This window comes from Rhyacophila brunnea, unplaced genomic scaffold, assembly GCF_057557595.1.
Source record: "Rhyacophila brunnea isolate RB1 unplaced genomic scaffold, BYU_Rbru_1.0 scaffold_22, whole genome shotgun sequence".
In the NCBI taxonomy this organism is placed as follows: Eukaryota; Metazoa; Arthropoda; class Insecta; order Trichoptera; family Rhyacophilidae; genus Rhyacophila; species Rhyacophila brunnea.
Window position 1 is genome coordinate 5,842,071 of NW_028232882.1, and position 27,329 is coordinate 5,869,399.

General features: G+C 33.8%; 2 protein-coding genes across 2 annotated transcripts; one reads left to right on the plus strand and one right to left on the minus strand.

The window, feature by feature from the left end:
- The first annotated feature begins 3,548 nt into the window (after window positions 1-3,548).
- Window positions 3,549-12,183, plus strand: LOC147069974 (ribosome biogenesis regulatory protein homolog). The gene is made up of 5 exons (XM_085949576.1): window positions 3,549-3,788; window positions 7,073-7,345; window positions 9,951-10,167; window positions 10,639-10,901; window positions 11,656-12,183. The coding sequence occupies exons 1-5, from the start codon at window positions 3,640-3,642 to the stop codon at window positions 11,834-11,836; spliced, it is 1,083 nt and encodes a 360-aa protein (XP_085805702.1). The 5' UTR covers window positions 3,549-3,639; the 3' UTR covers window positions 11,837-12,183.
- Window positions 12,184-13,466: 1,283 nt separating this feature from the next.
- Drep4 (DNA fragmentation factor-related protein 4) lies at window positions 13,467-22,201 on the minus strand. Its single transcript, XM_085949674.1, has 4 exons — window positions 21,951-22,201; window positions 21,669-21,804; window positions 20,606-20,794; window positions 13,467-20,378 (listed from the first exon to the last, which is right to left on the minus strand). Exons 1-4 carry the CDS (start codon window positions 22,056-22,058, stop codon window positions 19,744-19,746), a joined length of 1,068 nt encoding a protein of 355 aa, XP_085805800.1. The 5' UTR covers window positions 22,059-22,201; the 3' UTR covers window positions 13,467-19,743.
- Window positions 22,202-27,329: the final 5,128 nt, after the last annotated feature.

Below are 27,329 nucleotides of genomic sequence, written 5' to 3' on the forward strand. Positions count from 1 at the left end.
TTATCCAGCAGTGGAATTGCTCAGGTCGATGATGATGAGGATGATAGAAATAGGTATATTATCACAAATTTGTTTAACGGCTAGTAGTTGAATCAGGTTGAGGAACCCTTCATCCAGCAGTGGATTGATCCTGGTTGATGATGATGACTATATGAATATGTAAATAAATATAATATCACAGATTTTGATAAATACAGCAATTCAAATGACAGAAAGGAATAGAATCAAGCTAGGGAGGCCTTTATCCAGCAGTGGAATTGCTCAGGTCGATGATGATGAGGATGATAGAAATAGGTATAATATCACAAATTTGTTTAACCGCTAGTAGTAGAATCAGGTTGTGAAACTCTTCATCCAGCAGTGGATTGATCCTGGTTGATGATGTTGACTATATAAATATGTAGATAAATATAATATCACAGATTTTCATAAATACAGCAATCCAAATGGCAGAAAAGAATAGAATCAGGCTAGGGAGGTCTTTGTCCAGCAGCGGATTGGTTCAGGTCGATAATGATAAGAATGATATAAATAGGTATAATACCACAAATTCGTTCAACCGATAGTAGTAGGATCACGTTGCGGAACCCTTCATCCAGCAGTGGATTGATGATGATGGTGACGATATAAATATGTAGATAAATAACATTAGCATTTCTAATAAATATAGAAATTCAATATTGTCAAGAATACAATCAACGTAGAGAAGCCTTCATCCAGCAGTGGATTTATTGAGGCTCGTGATAATAATGGCATTATATATAGATAGGTAGATAATAATATAATATCACTGATTTTGATAAATATAACAATTCATGTGTAAGTAAGGAGTAGAATAAGGCTGAGGAGGCCTTCATCCAGCAGTATCCACTGCTGGATGAAGGTCAAGATTGATGATGATAGGGACGATAAAAATAGGTACTTAGATATTATACAATATCACACATTTTGATGACCATAACAATTCGTATTAATTTCTTTCATTGTTTGTAATGGCAACTTTGTTAGTTTAATATGACTATATTCTGATCTATGGAAATTAGTAGCCTAGGTAATTATTCAATAAAAAAAGATTGAGTGAATAGCCACAAAGAAGTATTTTAAAAAATCAAATTTGGAATATCACGTTATCTATGAAATGGCGGACAGTGGCGTACGCTGCTGTTGAAAGATAATATACGTAGTGAATTGGACCAAGATTATTGTTTTCTCATCGGAAAAAAGTGCGCCAATGCCTACATTACGGTATTTGAATAAAAATAATCGAATCCGTTAGTCAATTAAAGGATTAGAAGGTCTTAAGCGACGAAGACGTCATTTTGCTGTACGTTAAAAGAAATATGGCGAATCGTATGCGGTATATGAGAAAATATCGGATATAAACGTCACGTACCTGTAAAATCATTGAAAATTTCTGAAATGTGGTCAATTCAATCGGTAGATGAATCGGTAGCGCACATTTTGAAGTGAAGATGTAAAAATAACAATAAAATGTCGCTTAAATGGGCCGTTGGTGCGTTTTCCAAAATCTCTTAGGATAATAGGAGATGCTTCAAATACACTCTATGACGATCGGTCATATATATGTCGAAAAACCCGTTTCTTATGTTGGCGTCCTGTGTCACAGGGTGTCACAGAGTGTAAATACGATGTCATAGCTCTCATACAATATGTATGTATAATATGTCGGAATGGCATAGATTTGATCATAGACACTAAAACACTCTTAGCAGATATGTGCCCAATCTTAGGGTTCAAATAGACTATATTATGACGATCGGGCAATATATGCTAAGAGCGTTTTAGTGTCTATGATCAAATCTATGCCATTCCGACATATTATACATACATATTGTATGAGAGCTATGACATCGTATTTACACTCTGTGACACCCTATGACACAGGACGCCAACATAAGAAACGGGTTTTTCGACATATATATGACCGATCGTCATAGAGTGTATTTGAAGCATTAGTTTATGGGTGGGAATTAATCGCACAATGCAATAATCAAAATTCACAAAAAAAATAACTTTAACATTTGGAAAGTAGTTTTCACATAATATTAAATGATTTCACAAATAAATAGATGAAATCACATAAAATAGTTTGTTTCACAAAACAAAAATCATAAATCACTCATTGTAAATATAAATTCACTCAATTTTGACAACTGCACACATTTGTAAAATTGTTTTCACCGACAAATAATATATCGCACAAAGAAAAGATAGAAATTCACAAATGTCAAACTAATAATTGTAGCAGCAATACAATTTATTAGAAGGCAATCGCAAAAATGATGCTTAGGTGTCAATATAATTAATGTATAACGCAGTAATATAAATATGTGTATATTCGTGCTGCTATCGTTCATATATTATTTGATGTAAATCTACAACCAAATAACACCACCTAGGTATATCTTTTTCGGTTCATCGATATAAATTTTGGTAAATGTGGAGCAGATGCCGTCATGAGATTGTATAAGTATCATTTTTGAACTAAACCTAACCTAACCTATTCTAACGTAATCTAACCTAATATAACTTCACCTAACCTAACCCAACTTAACCTAACCTAACCCAACCTAACCTGACCTGACCTGACCTGACCTAACCTAACCTAACCTAACCTAACCTAACCTAACCTAACCTAACCTAACCAAGGCGGCTCTCGTGGTGCAGTTGGTAAGGCGCTCGCCTTCCACCCGAGAGTTCCTGGGTTCGATTCCCAGTCATGACAAAAACATTTATGTGTTTTTCTCAAAGCCTGGGTGTTTGTGATTGTTCAAAATTACTAACAACCACCTTGTACGAAAAAGCAAGGACATGGTTATTAATATTTCTAAAAAAAAAAAACCTAACCTAACCTAACCCAACCTAACCTAACCTAACCTACCCCAACCTAATATTAGGTACCTAATAATATAATCTTAGATTGTGATAATGAAGTATCAAAATCTATGAGCATTTCAAATTTTAAATTAACAATTATTGGATCGAAAAACCTATGTGCCGACAGAAAAAGGTATTTATTATAATTGTCTACTGGAATAAACTGTTTTCGTAAAAAAAATCATAAAAGCTCATGACGGCATCTGCGGCACAATTACCTAAGTTTTAATTAACGTCACTTTCTAAATAGGTATTTATAGTATTATTTGAATCTGAAAGTAGGTACCTAATACATACTTATGTTTTGCCAAAATATTTTTTTAAATCATTAAACCTAATTTTCATAGTGTTTGTATTCTTTTACGATTAATTGGTTACAATAGTATATTGATACGTGAAGACTACTTTTTCCTTAGTGCAAATCGATCATTTGAGTGTTGTAGTTGATTTGTGAATATCAACCATTTCCGATGTGACGAACATCTTTTTAAATGTTGTCAGCGCTTTGTGAAAACAGTCTATTCAATTGTGCGAATATAATAATTATATTCCCCATCTATTTGAACCCGTCCCGAAATGAAACGTCAAATAATATTATTATTTATGGTCAGTTTTAACACACACGTGGGGTTGAGAAGTTGTCTATGGTTGTTTTATGTGTGATTTCTTCTTCGGCCTCATGTCAATAATTTGTGAATTGTAATTTTATTTGTATTTACTTTCATAATATCTTAGCACAAAATGGACATTCTAGCAGGAATTATAGAAAAGGAACAGAAACGAGCCGAAAAATATAAGTCTACCAATGTTGAAAAACACCTGGAAGTTGAATATGACTTTGGCACGTTACTTGTCAGCGATAGTAATGATTTGGACCTTAAATCTTTGGAGTAAGTACGAACAGTATACTAAAACTAACTCAAATGCAGTGAAATGATTCTATAGATGCATAAATTACTCAATGATGCCCTGCAATGCGATATTAGCTAACCGACATGCAATATGAATGAAGTTCTACATAACCTCTTTAAATTAGCGCCAATATGCGTATATTTATTCAAAAAACGAAAGCCATTCTTTCCTAAATATTGAAATATGTAAGTGTCGGCCTATAATCCACTTCTCGCATAAAAAAAACTGACATTTTCAATCCTCATATTGGCTTCCACTAAGTGGAGGTTATATTAATTCACCTTTTTACGAGGAATGTTTATTAGCTATTCGCCCAATGCATTGGCTCTTTGTGGCGAATCAAAAACATCATACATTATTTGACCAGCAGCGAGTTCAAAACCCGTGACCCACGACTTCTTATTTATACAAAGTCGGCCGCCGCTCTACCCACTTAGCCACCATGAACCAAAATTTCAAATAGTGTAATACAAAACAAATGGCCGCCTAATGTGTTAATAGGAAAATCTGATTCAGTGAGATATTATGCTAAAAACTATTCAATTTTAGCCTGACCTCATGGCTAAGTGACACGACCCACAAAAATTCTAGCCAAAAAGCTACATTTTTCTTACCTATTCCATTATCTGGACATATCAATTGCAAGGTCATATCCCATATATTTATATATATGTTACGCCGAATGTGCGAAATTGACTATTACATGAAATGGCCAAAATTTTGGCTAATTCATGTAATAGTCAAGCCTGTTGCCTTATTCATGAATTGGGTAAATTTTCTGCCGAATACGTGAATTCTCCAGGGTATGGAATTCTTAAACTGTCAACATGACAGTAGAAAAAGTAAATTTAATACGGATGGTTTTATTAGTTATAATTGGACATAATATTATTATTATTAGGTTAGGTTAGGTTAGGTTTTGTAATTCTGAATTAAATTATTCAACTGAATGTCCATTTTGAGGTTAGCTAACAAGTGTCAACAAACTATCACAAACATACAATCGACCATTGCACGGTTGATACCCAAGCACGAATCAAATTGCGAAAATACCTTTCAATAAAATTCTTCCGTTATCATATTATAGTTCTAGATTTTTTTTGCGCATAGTAAATGGATATGAATTTCATTGTAGTTGTTGATTGGTATATTTTTATATGATAATCAATGACATTTGACACATTTGGTTAGTTTGATTAGTTGCAAAAAACCCCATCGGAGCGCGACCATCTATTTTGACCATAGATAATATACGTACATTTTGACCAATGCATGAGCATTTGACACATTTAGTTTAGTTGCAAAAAATACCACTGTAGCGCTACTATCTAATTTGTCCAATGCATGAACTAGGCAGAAAAATTACTGCCGAATTCACGCACTCGCCAGATATTTTGTCTAATTCATGAATAAGGCGACGGGCTTGCATTTTTCATGATTTAGGCAAAATTTTGCCCATTTCATGTAATAGTCAATTTCGCACATTCGGCGTAACATATATAAGGTGATATATTGCTATTGTTACAGCACCTCAGCTTTGAGCCTATCTTTTTATTCGTATCAAGTATTAATAAGGATGCATAATGAATGGCTGGGAAGTCATTTGATAAAGATTTGCTTTATCACACCATTATTCTTATCAATCTAAACGTCTGGAATACAGTGCATCTTTATCGCTCATTGTTTCAAACCTTCTTTCTAACGGATATTGTTTAATATCCACTTTTTTCATCAAACGAAACGTCTGAGAATGCCATGCGTAATATTAATAAAGTTTGTTTTATATTTATATAGAATCAAAATAGCTTTTCAATTTAGTTTTAATTCAACCTTAAGGAAGGACGCATCGACTGCATTCAATCACTGTATCAAATCAGACTGTTAACCAGTTATTGTCTAAACAGAATCTAATATATATATTACATTCTTATGAAGTCAGTTTAAGTGTTTTTATGAAGTTGATCCCGTTCACTATATCAGGCCGGTCAGTGGATATGATATTATGTAATGAATACCTCAGATTACATTTGTCGAACCAGCCTTTGCTTACTTGAAATTTCATGTTAGAATCTTCTTTTAATCAAGTATTCCAATCTTCATGCAAAAATAAGAAGCCTTAGCTTGAGAGGGACATCTTTCTCAGATGTTTGTCATAAATAAATTCATGATGGGTCTCCATTTCATCCATCACAATGCCATGTCTTATGAAAACAATCTTTGAAGATATTTTTCCACAATTTTGAACATTTTTTTTTTTTTCCGACCATGTCCGATCCTAATAGGATCATATGGGCCTCCACAGAGTAGAGGTTTATAGTAACAGATTTTGTTTTTACGAGAAATGGATGTCAGCCACTTGCTCAACCTATTAGGTCCATACTCTGACTCACACACAAATTGAAAAACAATATGCGTACTTGCCAGACCCAGGATTCGAACCCGAGACCCACGGCGTGATAGTCCAACGCTTAAGCCGCGCGGCCATATTCTTCCGCTTCTCACTCATGTTTATAAATTTATAATGGCGAAATATTTACACATACATGAAGAAATAAACTGCATAAAAGCGTACAGTTTTTGCATTATCATGAAATAGCGAATTGAATGAAAGTCGAACGTACGAAAATCATTAATATATTCGGAAAATCGAGAATTTAATTATAAACTATTTTACTTCCAGAATAACCTTTCACGAGTGCAGAACTACAAGGTTCTAAGTGTTTATCTTTAGAGAAACAAAGTAACAAAGAGGCAGCTTAGAATATTACTTCATTGTTAGCTTTGTTTTGTCAAAAATAAACACTTCGAACCTTGTAATATTAGGCTCGCACTTTGTCATTGCAGTTTTTAAAAATCTCAGTTTTCTTTTTTTAATTCATGCATTGCTCTTATCAGCGAACACAAAATTAATGAAAACTGGCTTACCCTCCCGGGTATGGTAGCAGTTTTGAAGCAAGGCTTGCTTTATTATTTTAAACCATAAAATCAAGGAACTTGTACTTAGCGTACTGACTGTCCCCAAACATTAAATGCTCGTTTATGTTTACATACATGACAAACTTTAATATATATTCACATATTATTCTTTAACACGTGTTTAAGTTTCTCCCATATTTTTCCACACTCGAGATCTGTGCCCTTATGAAACTGATCATAATGCAAACCGGATAATTGCAGTCTACACACTCAAAAGACAAAGCTTTCGATCAGACATCAATTATTTATTGATCTTGTGTTGAATATGCCTTTTGTTTTCCCATAGATCGAAGAGGGATGATTACCTTTTAAATTTGACAAGGGACAACACGCAGTTGCTATTCAATAAAATTTGGGAGTTGCCGACGGAGAGGGTGGAGGAAACAATAGTAGTCACATTACCGGATCCGAAATTCACGCTCCCGCGTGCGCAAAGGGTACCCAAGCCGAAACCGCTTACCAGATGGCAACAGTTTGCCAAAGACAAAGGAATCACAAAGACAAAGAAAGACAAAGCAACATGGGATGAACAATTACAGAAATGGGTGCCATTATATGGGTATGTAATATTTTCAAACATTTTTTATTAATGTAAAACTTGAAACACAATATATCAACGTACATCGCTTTAAAATTTAAAAATTATTTTTTTTTTCTTCAAAATACGCTGACTATTATTATTGTAATAACACTTCCAGCATGCAGTGGTGAAGGGTGGAGGTTGGCTGTTATAAATAGTGCATATTAAATTGAACTAAGACTATAATATCTGTATACCAGAGGTAAACTACGGTATATCCAAAATGACAACTTTACAGGAGAGACGAATTTATGATTTTTGGTACTTTCAACTTCTGGCATTCGTGAACGGAAAAAGATAAAATTAATTTATTTATCAAAACAAGCATATTTTCTCGTGTTCTATTGTAATATGTATATATTTTTTTATTATTAATATTATTTAACGCTCATAATGGATATTGTTTGTTTACCTCGAAATCTGTTGGTGGTACACAATAACATATGCTAAGTAATAAACAACTGTAAGTCCAAGTGTTTTTCATTAATTGACTCCTTGGGATTGGGAACAAATGGTAAGAAATGCAACAAATATGTACACATGTTTTTTTTTTTTTCAAATGAGAGGGTAAGTTCTAACTTCAATTTAAAAAAAAAAAAACCCTTGGACTTACAGTTGTTTATCACTTAGCATATTTTATTATGTACCACCAACAGATTTCGAGGTAAACAAATGTATCTCCATTATGAGCGTTAAAAATTATAGTAATAATAAAATATATACACAGTATAATAGAACACGAGAAAATACGCTTATTTTGATAAATAAATAAATTTGACTTTTTTCCATTCACGAATGCCAGAAGTTGAAAGTAACAAAAATCACAAATTTGTCTCCCCTGTAAAGTTGTCATTTGGATATACCGTAGTTTACCTCTGGTATACAGATGCTTCGTGCGAATAATCTCCGAGGTTTAAACAATTGTAAAATGGACTTACCATTGTTTACCGCTGTAATCGGATTATAAGTTTCATCAAAATAATTGTATGTTTTCTTACTGTTGTTTACCTCTAATAGTTATGGAGTTACAATGACATTTTTAATTTTTATAATAAGAGTAATATGAGTTACAGCTGTTTACCACATATGCAGAATAAGTAATGAAGTAACAATATAACAATAACTCCATTTCACGATTTTTGGAGTTACAATAGTTTACCTCTGGTATACAGATATATTGCAGATAGTATTGGTATGTAGTTTTAAAAATTCGATTAAACCCAGCGTAAACTAGATACATAATAATCAAAATTCATACATAATTTGGATATTTTATACATTGAATAATATTTTTTATATTTTTTGTAATATTGTTTGCTTTAGGCAGGGCTTAATGAATTTTGAATACTATCTGTAAAATGTATTCTAAATTCAACGATAACAAATAAGTATGACTGAAAAAGTGTGTACTATTTTTGTCTGATCGCCTATAGCGTACCTAAACCATTATGGTTTGGTTAAGGCAGTGTTTAATGAAAACAAATAAGTTTAGTGTACGCTATTTACGTCGGATCTTAATAGCCTATCTCCTTCTCTTACCACCGACTCCTTGAATAGAAGGGCAAAGGATATGTGAGATGCAAGACAAAGATATGGATTTATTTGGACACGGCAATTTACCAATTTACGTGGCAACAAATTATGTAATTAGTTTCAAGGCCAGACACAATAATCTAGACCGGTGTAAGGAATATGTCCAAATGAATTCTAAAAACTACAAATTAAAGTACAACTTAAATCAATATATGTAATATATTAGGTCGCGCGGCTTAAGCGTTTGCCTTTGGCGTCGTGAATCCCAGGTTCGAAACCTGGGTCTGGCAAGTACACATATTGTTTTTCAATTTGTGTATGAGCCAGAGTATAAACCTAATAGGTTGAGCAAGTGGCTGACATCCATTTTTGTAAAAACCAAAAATCTGTTAATACAAACCTTCACTCTGTGGAGGCCCATATGATCCTATTAGGATCGGACATGGTTAAAAAAAAAAATTGGGTATTCGGAGAGCTTTCAAGGATGGGTTCTCATCCCAAAACGTGATGGCTAGACTGCTTCAACCATCAGATGGAATTAATTTTACAACACACTAAAACACGCTATGAATCCTGGAAGACAGTTATACCTATACAGTAAACTCCCGATTTTCCGTGCATGATACGGTGTATAGATCGATATAATAGGTCCTAGGAAAATTCGAACTGATGTTTAATTATTAATAATAAATAAATAAATTAATGATTAAAAGATGCCTGCAAATAAACCAAAATCACAGATTTTCTTTATAAATAATTAGTACTAAACATGTTAAAATAAGTGTCAGCTTTAGAAATGTATAATATCTAGTATTTTAAATAGAAAAAACCATAGTTCGGATTATCCGTGTTTTTCATTTATCCGTGTCGCTGCTCCCCATCATTAGCTTGGATAATCGGTAGTCTACTGCATTTAGTAACTCGAACTTTTGATAATACTCAAATTGTGAGGCAGCACAGCATTGGTATTATATACTTCCATCTGGTGAGAATATCTATGCAAACTCTATCCTGTGTAGTTATCATATTTTGTTGTTTTGGCAATTTTCAGATACAAGCGAGCCGCCGCCCAGGCCGATAAAGATTGGGTTCTTGAAGTACCTCAGAATGATCCGATGAAAGACATGTTCGCCGCGAAGGCCGATGCCAAATCGGAAAAGGTCGCGAAGAATGAATTGCAGAGACTGAAAAATATTGCCAGAGCTCAGAAAGTCAAAATCCCCAGAGTTGGGCTCCCGGTTACCTCGGATAAGGCGACCGCAGCACAGGTAATAAACAAAATTCATTTCACTTAGGTTAGGGCACAAGTGCATTCACGATAAATTAGTGAATTAATTTTCTTCACTTAAAAGGTACATATGGAATAATATGGCATTAGAAATAACTCCACTAGCATCGGCCTCTAGTGTCGTGGGTCCCGGGTGCGAATTCTGGGTCTGGCAAGTACACATATTGTTTTTCAAATTGTGTATGAGTCAGAATATGGACCTAATAGGTTGACCACGTGGCTTACATTTCTCGTAAAAACAAAATCTGTTAATACAAACCTTCACTCAGTGGAGGCCCATATGATCTTATTAGAATCGGACATGGTCGAAAAAAAAAATAACAAGCAATTCAATATATAAGTTATAATGTCTTGCAAAGTGGGTTCTCGGTCTATCGTTTTTGAGGGGACCAGATGATCTGAACCAGTGCAATTATTACATGTTATTAATTAATCATCTTTATTTTAACAGTTGGCGACAGCAGTTACAGTGGCCCGATCGTCTACCGCATCTGTTGGAAAGTTTCAACCGAAACTACCGAAAGAGAAAGAGGCTCATGGCAAAGGCGTTTCCGAACTCATCTCAGGAGCTGGCAAGAAGAGAAAAGCAGCCCCACCCGATATCAAAACCGAGAGACAAAATAACCTCAGTATTGTCGATTCTCTTATTCAAAAACAACCTAAAATAGATATGGACATGGCCGTCTCCAAACAAATACGACAAGAGCAAGCACAGTAAGTAATATGATTCTTATTTTACCATTTCCAATTGATGAGCCACCGCAATGTGTCATAGTTTGACAGTCTCTTAATCTGCATTTAGACCAAGCGAGCGAATGTTTGTTCTTCCCCACGCCAGCGAAATTCTCTTGACGCAAATACTTTTTGTTGAGCGAGCGAGCATTCTTTTGAATTCTACAGATATTCGCTGCATCTAGCTAGAATGCTCATTCATTTGATTTAAACACATGCTAGAGCGAGAGCACAATTAGAGCAAATGCAATTCTTTCCTGTTCTGTCGCGCTCGCTGGTGGACCGATTTCATTAAAGTGTTCTTCACACTGTTGAAACTAAATATGAAAGAAAGACAAGTTTAATGTTTTGAATTTTTTATTTGGCCATAGGTATATGCATGAGATGTTTTCAAATTATGTTATGTTCAATATATAGAATGTTACATTCTCAGATCTTGTGTCTTATTCGTTAAATAAAAAAATAGTTTATTAAATAAGTACTTTGATTACTAGCCAGCATTATCAGAATTGTAATTAGGTACAGCGCATGTGGCTCAGGCTGTAACTACTGTATAATATAATGTCTCACCTCTGCCCAGTGTCTTAAGCTAGCCATTCGAATCTGGTGACTTTTGATTTGTTACTGTGTTTACTGCTCTGCAAGCTGGTTCAAGTGGTTATCTTTATGTCTTCTTCATATAGGTTCTTTCATAACATTAAAAAATATTATAATGCTAAATGTGTTTTTTTCACAGGCGGGCTGAAGAGAGAGCAAATCAAAAACCCAGCGGAAGGAAGGGAAAAAAAGGATTCGGTGGTCCCAAGGGAAAGAAAGCTGGTAAGCCAACGGGAGGAAAACATTCCGCAGCCAAGCCCACCGGTGGTAAAGGACAAAGAAACCCCAATAAAAGAAGTTTGGGAAGGAAGAGACGTTGAAATTATTATTATATATTGAATTATCGCAATAATTTTAATTATATGGCCATATTACAACGAAAGGCGCAATTTTATAACTCAATCAGGATGAATAGTTTCTTGGATCTGAAGAAAGGTGGATTCTGGGGAGTACAAGACGACCATGATAAAATAATTTCTATTTTTGTATATAAATAAGTACCTAATATTATAAAACTGACATACATGCATAATATAAGTTACATAGTGTTTTATGTATGACAATTCTTATAATGACAAGTGTTTCATCCATTTTATTACAATTAAATTGAATGAAAATATTTTTATGTACATAAAAATAGAAAATAAATACGATTTAATTTGAATTTTATAAAGCTTAAATTTAATAATAATATTATATAATTTAATAATACTCCCACGGTGGCCGCGCGGCATAAGCGTTGGACTATAAAGCCGTGGGTCCCAGGTTCGAATCCTGGGTCTGGCAAGTACACATATTGTTTTTCAATTTGTGTCAGGGTATAGACCTAATAGGTTGAGCAAGTGGCTGACATCCATTTCTCGTAAAAAACAAAATCTGTCAATACAAACCTCCACTCTGTGGAGGCCCATATGATCCTATTAGGATCGGACATGGTCGAAAAAAAAAAAAAAAAAATTTATCGCCAGATTCTCAGGCCAACCGTCTGCCACGATCACCCCTGATTGTGAAAAGTCACTTTTAAGTCGTTCCCTTGAGTCATGATTGAATTAGAATATTTTTGGGTACGATCCTGTCGAAGATTACGAATGAATGTACGAAAATCGTTCCGAATTTAAAGTCGACGATTACTCATGATAATCTTATTTTATTATCTAATTTTATCTTGATTACACAGTAGTCTCTGGAATGTATTCATCATGTAAATCAAAATATAAAGTAGCCATAAGCCCCTATGTATCTTTTGTGCGAGAGTCTAATGAAATATGTACATCTTTAGCTAGCGATTGAGCTATAGGTTTTATAAGCTATTGAAAAAAAAACTCATATACTGTCTTTGGATCTGTTGTACGAAAGAATCAATGCTTTCCAATCGCAATGTCTTCTCAAATGATTCAATCAAAGAAATGTTTTTTACTTCTAATTTCATGTGTTTTGGAGATACTGTTGGTTAAACGTATTGTAAGCGTTAGCCTATACTTATCACACGTCACAGGTTTGAACCATGGGTCTGGCAAATACACATTGTTTTTCAATTTGTGTTTGAGTCAGCGTATGGACCTAACAGGTTGAGCAGGTGGCTAACATCCATTTATCTTAGGTCCATGGTATTTGCATTTTTAAGTGATGTACATAAAATATCTCATTTTCATGTTCCCACGTACATATAGAATTACAATATACATGTACAATATCAATAATTGTGAAAAAACTAGTTTTATATGTCTATTATTTATGGTCTGGTTGAGTTAGATCTTTCGGTGTAATATGGCTAATAGACAAGTCATCTTGTATTGTTATGTTGTCTATACCTATGTTTAAAATAACAGCTGTTATATTTTATAAGTGATAGGGAATGGAATATTTTTTATTGTAATGAAATAAAGACACTTCCGTTTCCATGATATTCTTTGATTTTATTTTTTATTGATCACAATATTATAAGCATTTTCTAAAGCTTCATATTATCTTACACTACTGATTTTTAACACTTTCAAATACATATGTATTATACATTTAACAAATACTACACAAAGTGACATTTTCATAGAATAAAAAGTAAAATTTAGTCAGTTCCCAATGTCAAATGTTTTGAAATGTAATAAGTAAACTTATTCTAGTGAGTTAGTCTTTGGTACCTGTAATCAAATTAATTGTTATGTAATACTGCTACAATTAAAAAATATATATATAATATATATTACATAAAATTGAGCAGTTACAAAACATAAATACATATATTATAATATTAAAACAGTAGATTTATCCTAACAGTCATGTTAACTAAATTGGAAACAAGCAACAGCAACGTAAAATGTGCATTGTTTTTTTTCCATATCTATTCCAGATTGAGTGCATAAACGATATGCCAATCTGCTTCTAATGGCATAGTTTTGGCTTGACAGTAAACACATCTGATAGAATAACATCTCTGAAATTCAAATACATCATCTAAAATACGTTCAATAAAATGAACACCAAATTAACAATTGTCTACTTCAACAACTTAAAAAATGCTGACCATGAAATAGGCTGCAATAATTGCAATAAAATAAAAACCTAGATCTATAGCTATTAATTATAAAAACATAATTTCGAATAGTGAGCCAAAACTTTCAAAAAAGGAAAAAGCAACAGTGTTGCCAACAAATCTGCCGATTGTTTATTTTTCCTTGAACTTATGTATACAGAATGCACTAGATTTCAAATAAGCTATATGTATCTATAATAATATGGTTTCTTTCTCATGAAAGCATATTTATTTTGAATTGATTTGTAATAATTTCTGGCAAGATAGTAATTATGAAAAATAAAATTCAACAGAACATGACATTGTGATTGGTAGGGTTCAACAATAATTTGAGACTCCAATATATTATCTTTGGGGTAATTTTGTTACAGGGTTTGGTAGCTAGTCATTTATTAAACCAAAGAAACTGGAGTCTGTAAAGACAGGGAGAGAATATAATAAATGGACATCACTCGATCAAAATACCCGTTGAAGTTAAAGCCTGATACTCATAGGAACCCATCAAGTTTAACCAACATGTTTTTCAGTACCTAAATGCTGAAACTACATGATTGCATACTTGACCCAGTTTAAAACAAAAATATTGTAAAATAAGTATGTAAGTACACACATAATATATTTTACAAGAATAATTATTAATATATTTGGCACATATTCATTACTTAATAAGGAAACTTCTTTCAATACTAAATTCAAAATTGAATATTGCCGATTGACTGATTTTCATTCCTGTGCTTGCAAAACAGTGTTAACAAGTACAGTAATACCCTAACTTCACTTTTGTTGATCTGTATTTACGTCATCTATAATTTAAATACTCAGATCATAAAATATACTCTCATTTTCAAATATAAAAACTTTATAATAAAGATGAAAGTCATACTCCTAGTAAACCTTAGTCTGCAAAGCCAGCTACAACCAGTGTTGCCAACTGTCTGTCATTCACAAAGATATTCAAGTTAAGAAAATAAGCTAGATGTCAGAAAAAAATGCTAGATTTTCTCAAAATTCAAAAAGTGCAACTTAACTTTAGGGTATTACTGTATACTAAAATATATAAAATCATAATTTATTATTAACAATTCATTGCCTTCTAAAACCATGCGTAATCAATCACAATCTATACAGAGTATTAATAATTTATATGCAATACGACAACATATCCACAGGTCCATAAAACATGACTTGATCAAGAATGTTTATGCCTTAAAATAGTCAAAAAATATACATTACATTAATTGTATATATTTCAAAAAGTAGTTATTACTGAAAGCTGATTTTCCGAAATCACTTCCAATATGACGGTTTACTAATTTAACAGCCATATTAATTTGGCTGTTTGTAATTACACAAGTTAAGAAGATTATACATATTATAATAAAATACCTATGTAGAAAAATACAATTATGATTATTGCTTTTTTAGAGAGGATAGAAGCATTGATTTTTATTATTGGAACTATGTAAAGATTTTAAACAAACTATTAATCGTCGCATGGTGTCTGACCTAGAACGAACAAGAGGAATTAGTAGTATTTGTGAGCAAAATATTGTATAAAATCTTGGCATCCACACTAAGAATTCGACTAACAGAATACACCATAAGCTTGACCAGTGTTTTTCAACTATTTATAATACAACTACAATTATATGTACTACAGCGGCACATTTAACCTTCTGCCAAACTCGAATGGGACACCAGGTAGTATTGACATAATATTAATTAGACATGACACTCCCTATAAACAAAGTGCGACTCATACTGCTCGACCAGAGCATGGTGCGGTTGTGTGGTAGAAGTGGGAACGAAGCAATCACTGATGACACTCAAAGCGTAGTAGCGACCAATTTGCTGATCGAGAATAGTACATTTTAATATAATACCAAATGACAGGATGCCAAGATCCTGATTAGGTTACCCCATTGAAAGGGCCTATAGCGAGACTACGAAAGCCGTGGATTGACTGGGTGGAGAAGTAATGAAAAGGTTTAGTAATTAGAGAAAATTGGTGAGAAGCAGGGTTTTGTGGAGATCAAATCCTGCCCCAGGGCCTAGTGCCGACAAATAAATCGTTGCCGTTAAAGCAAAAGTCGAATCAGCATTATAGTTTTTAGTTAAATATGCTAATGGATTCAGATAAACATACTCTTTTAGATCTAAATGGGACAGAATATTGAATCTGATATAGCCAAGATAATTTTTCATACACCAAACTTCCATGTTTTTGTTGATAATGACTTTTGCTCAAACGGCAACAAAATGATATTGTTAGAATGCAACACATTTCTGAAGAACCGTGCACCATTCAGAGAACTGCTATATTACCCCAGCCTCCTTCCTAAACATATCGCACTCGTATGATAGTTAATAATTCATTTATTCATTATATTAATGATTTTACAATCTTCTGACTCAAAATACAAATACGCAGTAAACCTAGATAGATATTATTACGATACAGTAACTACATAGATAATCGAATTCTACTTATAATAATTAAAAATACTTTACTGTTTTAAAATGTTGAATTGTTAATTAAAAGAGATCATAATATGGCTTTAAATATCATTTATTTACAGTCAGCAAAGTGACAATGACACAATAGATTATTTACTAGTTATATTTTCAGTTATTAAAATTTCTTTTTAAATCGTAAAATTCTCACATTATCGGTCAATCTTGTAAAACTCCTAAATCCGACATTGGTCAAAAATGATCGAATCAAAAAAATATCATTGAATATCTACATCTGCCTATGATTCTTGCACCACTAAGGCTCGTTGTATATTACAATGACAACCACAAATTGAAGAAAGTAGCAGTCTAGGTATACATTTCAGGGACGGTTCAAACATTGGGATATTTTGCGAAGGAGTGTGGAGGTGTTGCATGCCTATTAATTCGTGGCGGGAAATAAATTCCTAGCACCCACTTTTCCAAACTGCTACTTCAAGTAATGTAATGCAAACTTTATGAGTTTAACATTTTTTAAATTGTCTCCTGCAAAAAAAAGTTGTTTTGGATTTATATGTTTCACAAGATAGACCAACACGTTATCCGTTTACGCTACACAGGCTAATGAGAGAGTGATATATTATAATATACTGTCATACACAAGGCCATATGTAGGAATGCAGTAGTGCAAAGTTGCAAGTTACGATCGTAGTGTCAGTTTTTGCTTATACTTTATTCGCTTCTTATCCTATGCCCTGCTGGATTACTAAACATTATTCTCTTCGTTAACTTTATGATCGTTCACACGGTCAGTATGACCTAACCAGTAAAGCCTCTCAATCTCGATTGACTGTATTACCCTGGTGTCGTCGTAGACACCGTAGAACCCAGCGATATACCTTTTCGTCCAATTGTGGTCCATAGATATGAAGCAAGATTTTTTTGTCCAGATTTAAAATTTAAGATTTAGAAGTTAAAATTAAATTAATTACCAAACAATAAATTTTTTTGATATATTTTGGTAAAGCTATATTAAAGACATCAATAATGGCAAACAGTCACAAGGTGTCAATTAAACACCATTGCTACTCCAAGACTACTCCGAGCACATGACACTCCAGAGTGAAGACATCTAAACAAATTTTTATGAGGAGTGGTTGTCGGCCATTCACTCAATCCCTCGGGAATAGAAGTTAAATTGAAATTTGGACAATGGAGTACGTACATTTTATAGAATTTGGACAGATTTCATATTATTCTTTATATTACTTACATTAAGACACTAAAGCGTCAGCCTACAGAACAAATATTGTCAAATACGCACAATCAAAGCAGTCTATTTATTTCTATATCTACCCACTACTCACATGAAGTCATTTCAATCTCTATTCAAAAATAATTTCAGCTAACGGAAAGCATTTTAATTTTTAGAAGCCTACTTTTTTTTTCAAAATTTGGCAACATTTCATTTTTTAGTCTACATTTTCCATTACCTCCATAGATACTTAATTCATTTTAGAGCTAGCAATACTTAATAATATCACCCTTCTTAATTGGAACAATATTTGAATTTTCAAATCCATCACCGTTTTAGAATGCACATGCTCACATGCTGAGATCAAAATTATGGACTTATATTAACCAGTTAAGTGCCCAGAGCGTCTTTGGACGCCTTAATTACACCGATTCTTATGTTAATTACTATCAATTAACTAATTGCGGCATAGAAAGGATTAAGGACTACACTTTTAAGTCCAAGGTATTATAATTATTACAAAAATAGACTGAATAAATGTACATATTATATTAATGGAATAACATCACCACTATGAGATCTTTCCATATGGAGAAACAATTCAAAACAAAACTGTAATTCAATAATTGATTGCGACGTTCTATATCAGCTGTCAAATGTCTGAACTCTGACACATCCAGATGACAAAACAGTGACATGTCAATGTACATGCACATTAATCTTATTATTATAATATACACCAGTAATATTCTATCCAATGTAAAAATATATGTATCTATCTATCCAGACATTTTTATAGCTAATTAATATTTGATAAATGTATACGAATGATAATATTTAGTACAACTGCAAATATGTGGATGTATCGAAAGACAAAAATATTGTTTTTCTTATAAACACTACTGTGACTGCATGTGTTAATGCAGCGTTTCCCAAACTAGACATATCGGCGACCGATTATATTTCAGAATAATTTTTCATCGAGTTTTTACAGAAGACGTAGATATTTTTTGTTGATAACGATAATTCAAAATGAGTATGATCACTCATGACTTTTGTCTGCATGAAATATGGAAAGAAAAAATAGACAGGCAATTTAAAAACAGGCAGGTTCGTATTATTAACATTATTTCTTCTCAAAAAATGATTAAAAAAATAATCTATTCACTTAATTTTTTATAAACATCAGATAGAATAAGCTAGTTTCACATACTCAAAATTGCATTTATACATCCAAAAAATTATGAATTTAATAAATGGGAAACGCCGCGTTAATTCATTAAGTACCTACTTAAAATATCAATGTAAGTGTAATACCGCAAAAGAGCCAAATTTTTAATCAAACATTTTTTGCCGCATTCTTTTAAACGTGACAATATGTACTTAATTAACTTTATTTTTATTCAATGAATAATTCACAAGATTTAAGAATGTAACATTCTAATTATTGAACAATGTAGCTCAATTTAGAAAGTACTTCAGTGAGTATTAAAAGACATTAGTTAAAACTTGTTGTAATTAAGTATGACTCCTTTAGCATTGTGGTCAATGTGCGTGGGCGTGATACCCGAGAGATGCAGGTTCGATTCCTGCATTGGTTATAATATATTTTCTCAGAAGTGTTTTCAAAATTATGTATGTGACAAATGTAATGGTTAATGTTTTCAAATTTCAGAATTGACTTAAATCAACACCGCATATGCACAATTCATACCACTTGCAGTGAACAAAACTGCGTGTGAACCATACAGCGAAAATCATATTCGAAATATGGAAAAACAAGTCCGAGTAGTTACATTTTATAGTTCAATAGTTCAAAAATAGTTTATTCACCATATTGCAGTTGCACTGATGATTTATTGATGTTAAGTAAATTATTTAAATGAAATTAACTTGTTTTGGACTTGCGTTGAGTTTGAATATTGTAGCAAAGGTTTTTGGAATTTTGAATATTGGGCAAAATAATAAAAAAAAGATAAATGTTTTATCTATTTTAAGATCTCATTCTTATAGCAGCGTTCGCAGACAATATATTCGTCAGAAAACGAGTTATGTTTGCCTTTATCATGGCAAACGATATGCACAAGTTTCAGATTGTCAACGGTAAAGATCTCTTTATAATACCAAAGCGCTGATATGTGTCCGGCGTCTATCTTACCGCAGCAAGAATGACATTTGTTAAAAGAGCTATTCACAAGTTGAACGGCTTGCAAGATATTAGGGACAATGCTGCGGGATAACTCTATTCTATGATCGAGATTCCACGTCTGGAATAGTATCCTTTCTTCTCTGCTCCTGTAGGGATTGATGGAGTGGCTTCCACCGTACTTACAGCTCTCCTCGTTCCACAAGCCTCCGCAATCGAATTGCCCTTCGTCATTGCAAAGCCGCATGCAGTCGTGACTTCTGTCGAAGTAAAAGCAGTGGTATTTGTTGGTGTCTAGCAGGCGACGGAGGTTTGAAATCAGCAAATCGATTTCTATCTTGGCCTGGCCTTTTTTGGAGTGGACGTATATGTCGGATCCTGTGAGAAGCTGCTTTGTTTTATAGAAATATCCCTTGATTCTGTCTTTGGCCTTTCGTCTCATAAATGCTTCTTTTGTAGTGTCATTTGTGTCAGTCCCTAAAAAAAGATCTCATTAATTCAATGACATATGGATGCAAACATTAATATGTTAACTTTATCATCATGGGTTTAGTAAAAGCCTATGACGTGAAGTACTTGTTTTAATTGCATTAGCATCACATAACCTGCAAAAAAAAATTCAGGACATGATAAGAGACTGAAGAAAAAACCCACAGAAGGTCATGGACTGCTGACATTTGCAAAAGCTAGTTAATAAAATATACCTTCAAACCACTCGGAATCCTCCTTGACATGGGTAAGGTAAACTTTGTTTGATTCAGCTCGGTGAATCTGATCATGCAGTCGTTTGATCTTTCCTTCGAGATTCTTGCTTAGGAAGTCTTGTGCACTTCCTCCGGCTTTCAAATATTCCGTCTTTGTCGAACGAATCATCTCGTACAAGTGTTCGAATTCTGGAAAGTAAAAAATTATAGAGTTTCGGTAAAATTTTACAGGTATCGTAATTAGTTATAGCTCAACAACTTAAGTATTAAGGTGACGCATCAGTGAAACGCCAAATAATTTCCAACTGTAGGCGCGACGAAATTTTGGACTCGCTGCCATTCACTGAGAGAATCTCGAGTCGTAAGCACGTCACTTTGCTGCGTGATGGCGACGGGTCAATTAATTCTAAAATCGTGTAAAGATGACTAAAAACGTTACCCATTTACTTTAAAAAGAAAACATGTCAATGAATATATTATTATTGTTACTAATAGAACAATAAACAGAACATAAAATTAACGTATGTTGGATTTATATGAAAAATAATATTTCGTTTGACAGGTGTCATTTGCACCCGCGACCCGCAGTCCGCGCATCGCCTAGCAACGATCTTTTTAGACCGTGCCTCAACTAATGCATGGCCTTAACTTGTGCAGAAGCACACCTCCTTTCATGCGCATGAAGTAGGTGGGGATAATTAGTACATCCTTGACCTAGGTCGTGTTAAAATCGGTGCTTGTCCGTGAAAAGTTTGTTTTACATAATTGAACAAAGAATACAAAGTACAGATGGTGTTGCTTAGTTTTTAAAATTCAATAAAATGCTGTGTAAATCAAGCTTAAGAGACAAAAATATTTGTCTATCTATAAATTATCTAAAATTATGCCATTAAATCATACATAATTTTGGATATTTTATAGATCATCAAGATACATTTGTGGTGCTTGAGAAACGATAGAATGGTTTAAACGCCAATGGCTTTGTATGAGAGTATTGTAGTCAATTTTTTGTTACTGCCAATATTTTCTCAAATAGTTGAAAAATTATTTACTTATGTGTTACCTGTCTTCATGGTCTCGTCGGGCTGAACGACGACAAGAAGCGTTTGAGGCTCAAGAGTATTAAAATATTCATCGTCATCCACCAAGGTCCCGTCGTCCGCAACATAACACTTGCACTTTTGCCACTTGTCCTTGACCTGAAACAACACGGAAAGTTAATCAATACCTCTCTAAAGCGTAATAAATGTTTCATAATTACTAACTAAACATTAATTAATACATTATCCTACGCCAATATTAATAATAAAATCGAAATTATCAATATTACTTAGTAATAATTTACCATGAATTTCTCGCAGGATTTCTTCAATAATTCGCTCAAAGAATCTGCCGCGACTCCAATTTTCTTCTCCCTCGAGAGATTCGTCACTTTGAAGCCCTTTTTAGTCATGATTGCACAAATTAAATTCTTAAAGCACTATTGGTTTCAGCTTATACTGAAAACCTCCGGATGTTACTACTGTTTACATGTCAATACTTGGGCTTTTTGACATATTAACGAGTGTAACATTGACCTTGACATTTTGTGATTGTGCTGCCATGTACAATTAAAATATAGTACACGTAATGGCAATACTAGCTCGAACTCTGCCCACAAAAAATATAAATATGTATGTAGGTAGGTAGGTACCTAGGTATGTTAATGAAAGGAGTTTTACCTACCAATAAAACTCTTATTATTCATGTTGACTTTGAAGTCCTTGGAGATAGGGTTTGCTCTTCCTTCTTCGCGTGAGGTTATATTCTACTAAATTATTTTCCTTTTTCTTGTCGTTGGTCATTCCCCCGTTTTTATTTACTGGTCATACTCGCGCATTACTTTTTTGTAGGGAGTTTGGGACTCTTTTGTCATTACTGATATGGCTCAAGGAACAGGTAGGGTTACCTGGACTTCAAAGTTAACATGAATAAAAAGAGTTTTATTTAAACTCCTTTCATTATTCGAATTTGTCTTTGAAGTCCTTCATATATCTGTTTGTTATCACCTGGTGTTCGGTATGCCAAATTCATGTATGTGACGATGATTCATTGATGAGGTATAGACCATCGTGCCGTTCAATGTATAGGGTTGAATAGAGAAGTTAATGGGTTCCTTTCTCCTTATGATGGTGATGTGTCCATCGTTCTCTGGTAGTAGTCGTGAAATGTCGACTCACTACGTCAGTTACCTCTCTCTAAGATATCATCTATCGGGTATTTTTACAGTTTAAGGAAGCCTCCGCTGATCGGACACTGCCTGGTGGTTCTTGGACCCCTGCTTCTAACAGTACTGAACTGGACTAACTGCCCTGCCCTGGTGGCTGGTTTTGGTGGTCCTCTTGAAGATATAAATAATTCCGAAATATTCCCACCTTCCTCTCTCCTTGGGTTTGACACGCAGACGAGTTTCCGTAACCAGAATACTGGGTCGATGTTTTGACACGTGGAAGTGCTTAGCTTCAATTCCGATTGACGATGCTTGGCGGTATCTGTCTTTGCGCCAAACATTGCGTCGCTATAGGATTTGTTTCCCGAATAGACCAAATGTCAATTTTACAGGAGACGAAAAACAAATTTCACTGTCGTATATTTTTATATCAGTAGATGTATCAATCATTCTTTCTATACTGTATGATTGCAATATTATCTAAGAATAGATTCCAAGAATAATATACTGGTATAAATCATTAAATGCACAGAAAATGCGTTTTATTTACAAGTACTCACTGTGGATATTCGGGAAATTTTTAGCGCTCTCTCAGAATAATGGATATTCGGGACAAAATCGGACGTTCGGGATTTAAGACCGTAGCGTATTGCTGCACGACCCACAGATTACTGAGTGGTCAAAAAGTACGCGCCTCAAATGTTATATTTATTTACACGATAATTGTTAATAATTACCTCTACTATTTAAATACTTAATGATCGTAATTAACCAAGTTCGTATGTAATAATAACACGCGGCAATCGCTATTTTCGGTTTTTTTTCGGATTAAGTAATAAAATAGTTTTTAAGTAATTAACTATTTTTTTATTGAACGAATATTTCACAAGATTTAAGAATGTACCATTCTAATAATTGAACATACTTACATATTTTTTTTAAATCACTTCTGAGAAAATATATTATAAGGTATCTACTACTTCAATTATTAACCGACGTCACGGTCATTTCTCCAATATTTTATGATGGTACTTACTCGTACTTGCTAACAATTTTATATTAATACTTTTTCCAAAAAAAAAAATCTATTTATATATATCTGTATATTATTAAATATATATATTTCTATAATTGACAATTAAACTTATTACAAACCACCAAATAAATATTATATATTTACTATTGTAAGGAACAACAACACAAAATAATAGCATGCATAAATTAATTACCATTGGCTGCTAATATTAGGTAGGTACCAATATCCTAAGTATATAATGTCCACCAAATAAATAGTTACTAACATACATATTAAATTAAAATATTAATTATCAGCGCATTCAAAAATAAATAATAGCATCGCTTTTATTTTCATAGAAATACCTTGATTAAAAGTAAAATAAAGACAAACAATGTTTGATTAATAATAATTTGAAATAATAATTATTTTTTACGTCATAGTAGTTGCCGGGTCATACTGTAGAATTCATATAACCGTTGGGATTTTGTGTCATTTATCAAAACAAAATGCAGTTATTTAGGTTAAAATACTCACTTCCACAACTCTATTGTAAGTTCAGGGCGAACTGGTGATGTATCAGCTATGAATGATTTCTTCAAATTTGATGAATTCACTATTAAAACAATAGTAACGTTAAAAACAATATCAATAAGACGAAATTTGAAAGAAGTCTCAAGACGGCGGAAAAATATGAAAGTGGGCGTGATTGTTTTAGAGCTAGACAGCGTGAATGTGGGAGCGAGATGCACGGCGTGAGCGCGATTTGATTAGCTAAAGTCATATTCGGGAAATAAACACTCAGCCAGAGATATATTTCAACCGAAATCAACTTGGATATTCAGGTACGAATAGTTGGACATTCGGGAGAACACCACGGAGTAATTGTAACTTAACATGGCGTATTCGGGTTTTTTAAAAAAATATCTCTGTTTCTAGATAAAAATATATTGTTTTTATAAATGATTTCGGTAGAGTTCGATAAAGGAAATTGAACTGCATCAAAATGTCGATTTCGACAAAAATGGATATTCGGGAAACAAATCCTATAGCGACGATTGGCCATTTAATTATGTGGTCACCTTTATCCACTAATCCATTGTCTACTATTACTGAGTAGTGTGAGGTCAGGAACCCTTCGTCCCGATGCGTGAAGCAGCCGAGTAGCTGTCCTGCGAGACGTTTCGTACCTATAGGTTGTACTCCACCGGTGTTGTTTTCCTAAGATGATCTACCACTCGTCTTGGATCCCAAACCGGTGGTTTGACGGGTTTGGATTTATGTACTGAAATTGCCTTTAACATATTGTGTTGTACTACCACGTCGTTACTGCTGATATCTCAAATAATCATCGTTTGCAAAATGTGGCTATGGCTGACTTATTCACCAGGTTGGTGTTGTACGACAAACCCTCCTTGTTATGCAAGTAGCCTATGTATCTAGCCAATAGAAGACCCGAGAGTGAGAACAGGATATAAACCAAAAACTCTAAAAACGGTTTTTCGGTAATTTCATATTAAAAAAAAACCTCTATCGATGAGTTCGAGAACGAGATATAACGAACTCTTCCTTTTGCCATAAGATGGCATTGGTGGTATTAAATTCAGCTAAAAGCCAACTTCACTTAAGCGTCAATTACATTGAGCTTCTTTGCGAGCTGTTTGTTGACGAATTTATAATCTGCCTGTAAAGTTGCTCAGTGTAATCATCGAACAAGTTAACAAGCAGGTTGTAAACACTCTACCAAGAAAAGTTGAAAGCCGGTCAACTTTACACGCTACACGCCGGCGTCTGCGCAGTAGAACGCAGTAGCAACCTCCCGGTAAAAAAATGAACTACGTTCTGTCAAAATAATCGCTGGCTTGTGGCTTCTCAACGAATGGAAAGTTTTGTGTGTAATCATCAAACCGCAGTACCTAGCTGAATCGCTCGAAGCTCAATGTAATTGGCGCTTTAGAATGAGAAAGATATATAAACCATTTATATCTCGTTTTCATTCTAATTCGAACGTCAGCGATATTTTTGTAAGCTGTCAATTCAAAAGTGTCTTCTTTAATAATATGTCCAGCGAAAGTGAAGAAGAATATGGAAGATGGTGACTCTGAGTAGGTACATCTTAGAAAGTGAGGAAGTAGAAATTAGTACTTCTCGTCGTCTCGACTCTTGCTTACGACTCGAGGTACTCATATTTTGTAACATTTTTACTTATAAGTGAGTAATAAAAAAACATTTATGAAAATAAATAAGCCAAAAAACGGAATTAATATTCATTTAGGTAAGAAAATAAAACAATAAAATTGATATTGAAAACAGGATAAAGACCAAACACAATTTAATTGATAAAAAAATATGTAGGTATCTGCAAATAATTAATTACTTATTTTTATTATAAAATGTTCAAAACCACTTTAACTATCATAATGTTACATTCACTTTTTGAATGATAGGATCACACCAAAGAGATTAAAAGACTATTTTTTAAATCAGTTAATAGGCTCTCCTGTAAAAATAAAATAATAAAATTGATATTGAAAACAGGATAAAGACCAAACACAATTTAATTGATAGAAAATATGTATATGTAAATCGTTTTACAGTGGCGCCATGGGTACGGCACATCGGCTTGCAGTTGTAGTGGTATTGTTTGCTAGCATTGAAACAGGCATTGTCGCAAGCAATTCAATACACTCGCGAGTCGCCTATGGTGCCACTGTAGAATGATTTACCTATACTTATCTGCAAATATGTAATTATTTTTATTATAACATATTCAAAACCACTTTAACTATCATATTACATTCACTTTTTGAATGATAGGATCACACATATTTTTTAAATCAGTTTATACCTAGGCGCTCCCGTAAAATTTACTATTTTTGGTCTTTATATAGTTTTCATTCTCAGGTCTTCAATTCCATTGGTTGAGGGGTGTTATGATCTATTAGGTTCATCCGTATCTACTATAATTATAGTGTCGTATGTAGGTGGGTGATATTGTAAGTATAAGGAGGTACTATCGCCCATCGTCGTGAGTCCGCTCCCCAAAAGCATTGTTTCCAGCTCGGTGCCACTAGTAAGTACTTCCCTTTTGCTGAGTTTAGGTGCGCTGGGACTCGTGGAAGTAAGTTTGGTGGTGAAAATATCCACGCCAGTCTGAAGTCCCATACTCGGTTGAAGGCGTCGTAAAACAGAGCGCCACTGTCAGCAACGTCTCGTGAGACGTACGTTGCAACGAAATGTGCTGTTTCTCTTGCGAATAAATCCACCTCGGGAACTCCTTATCTTTGAAAAGGGGGGATGGTTGCGGTGTTGATGAGGTGCCATTCGGGAATGAGTTGTCTACGGGAGAGATGATCTGCCACGCAGTTGTACTTTCTGCGGAGGTATTGCGCAGTAAGCGTGATATTGGCTCGACTGGTAAATACTGTCGGCAAAGGTTTAGGAGGGTGACAGACTTTGTGTCGCCCTCGTTGTTGATGTTTGCCACCACTGTTTTGTTG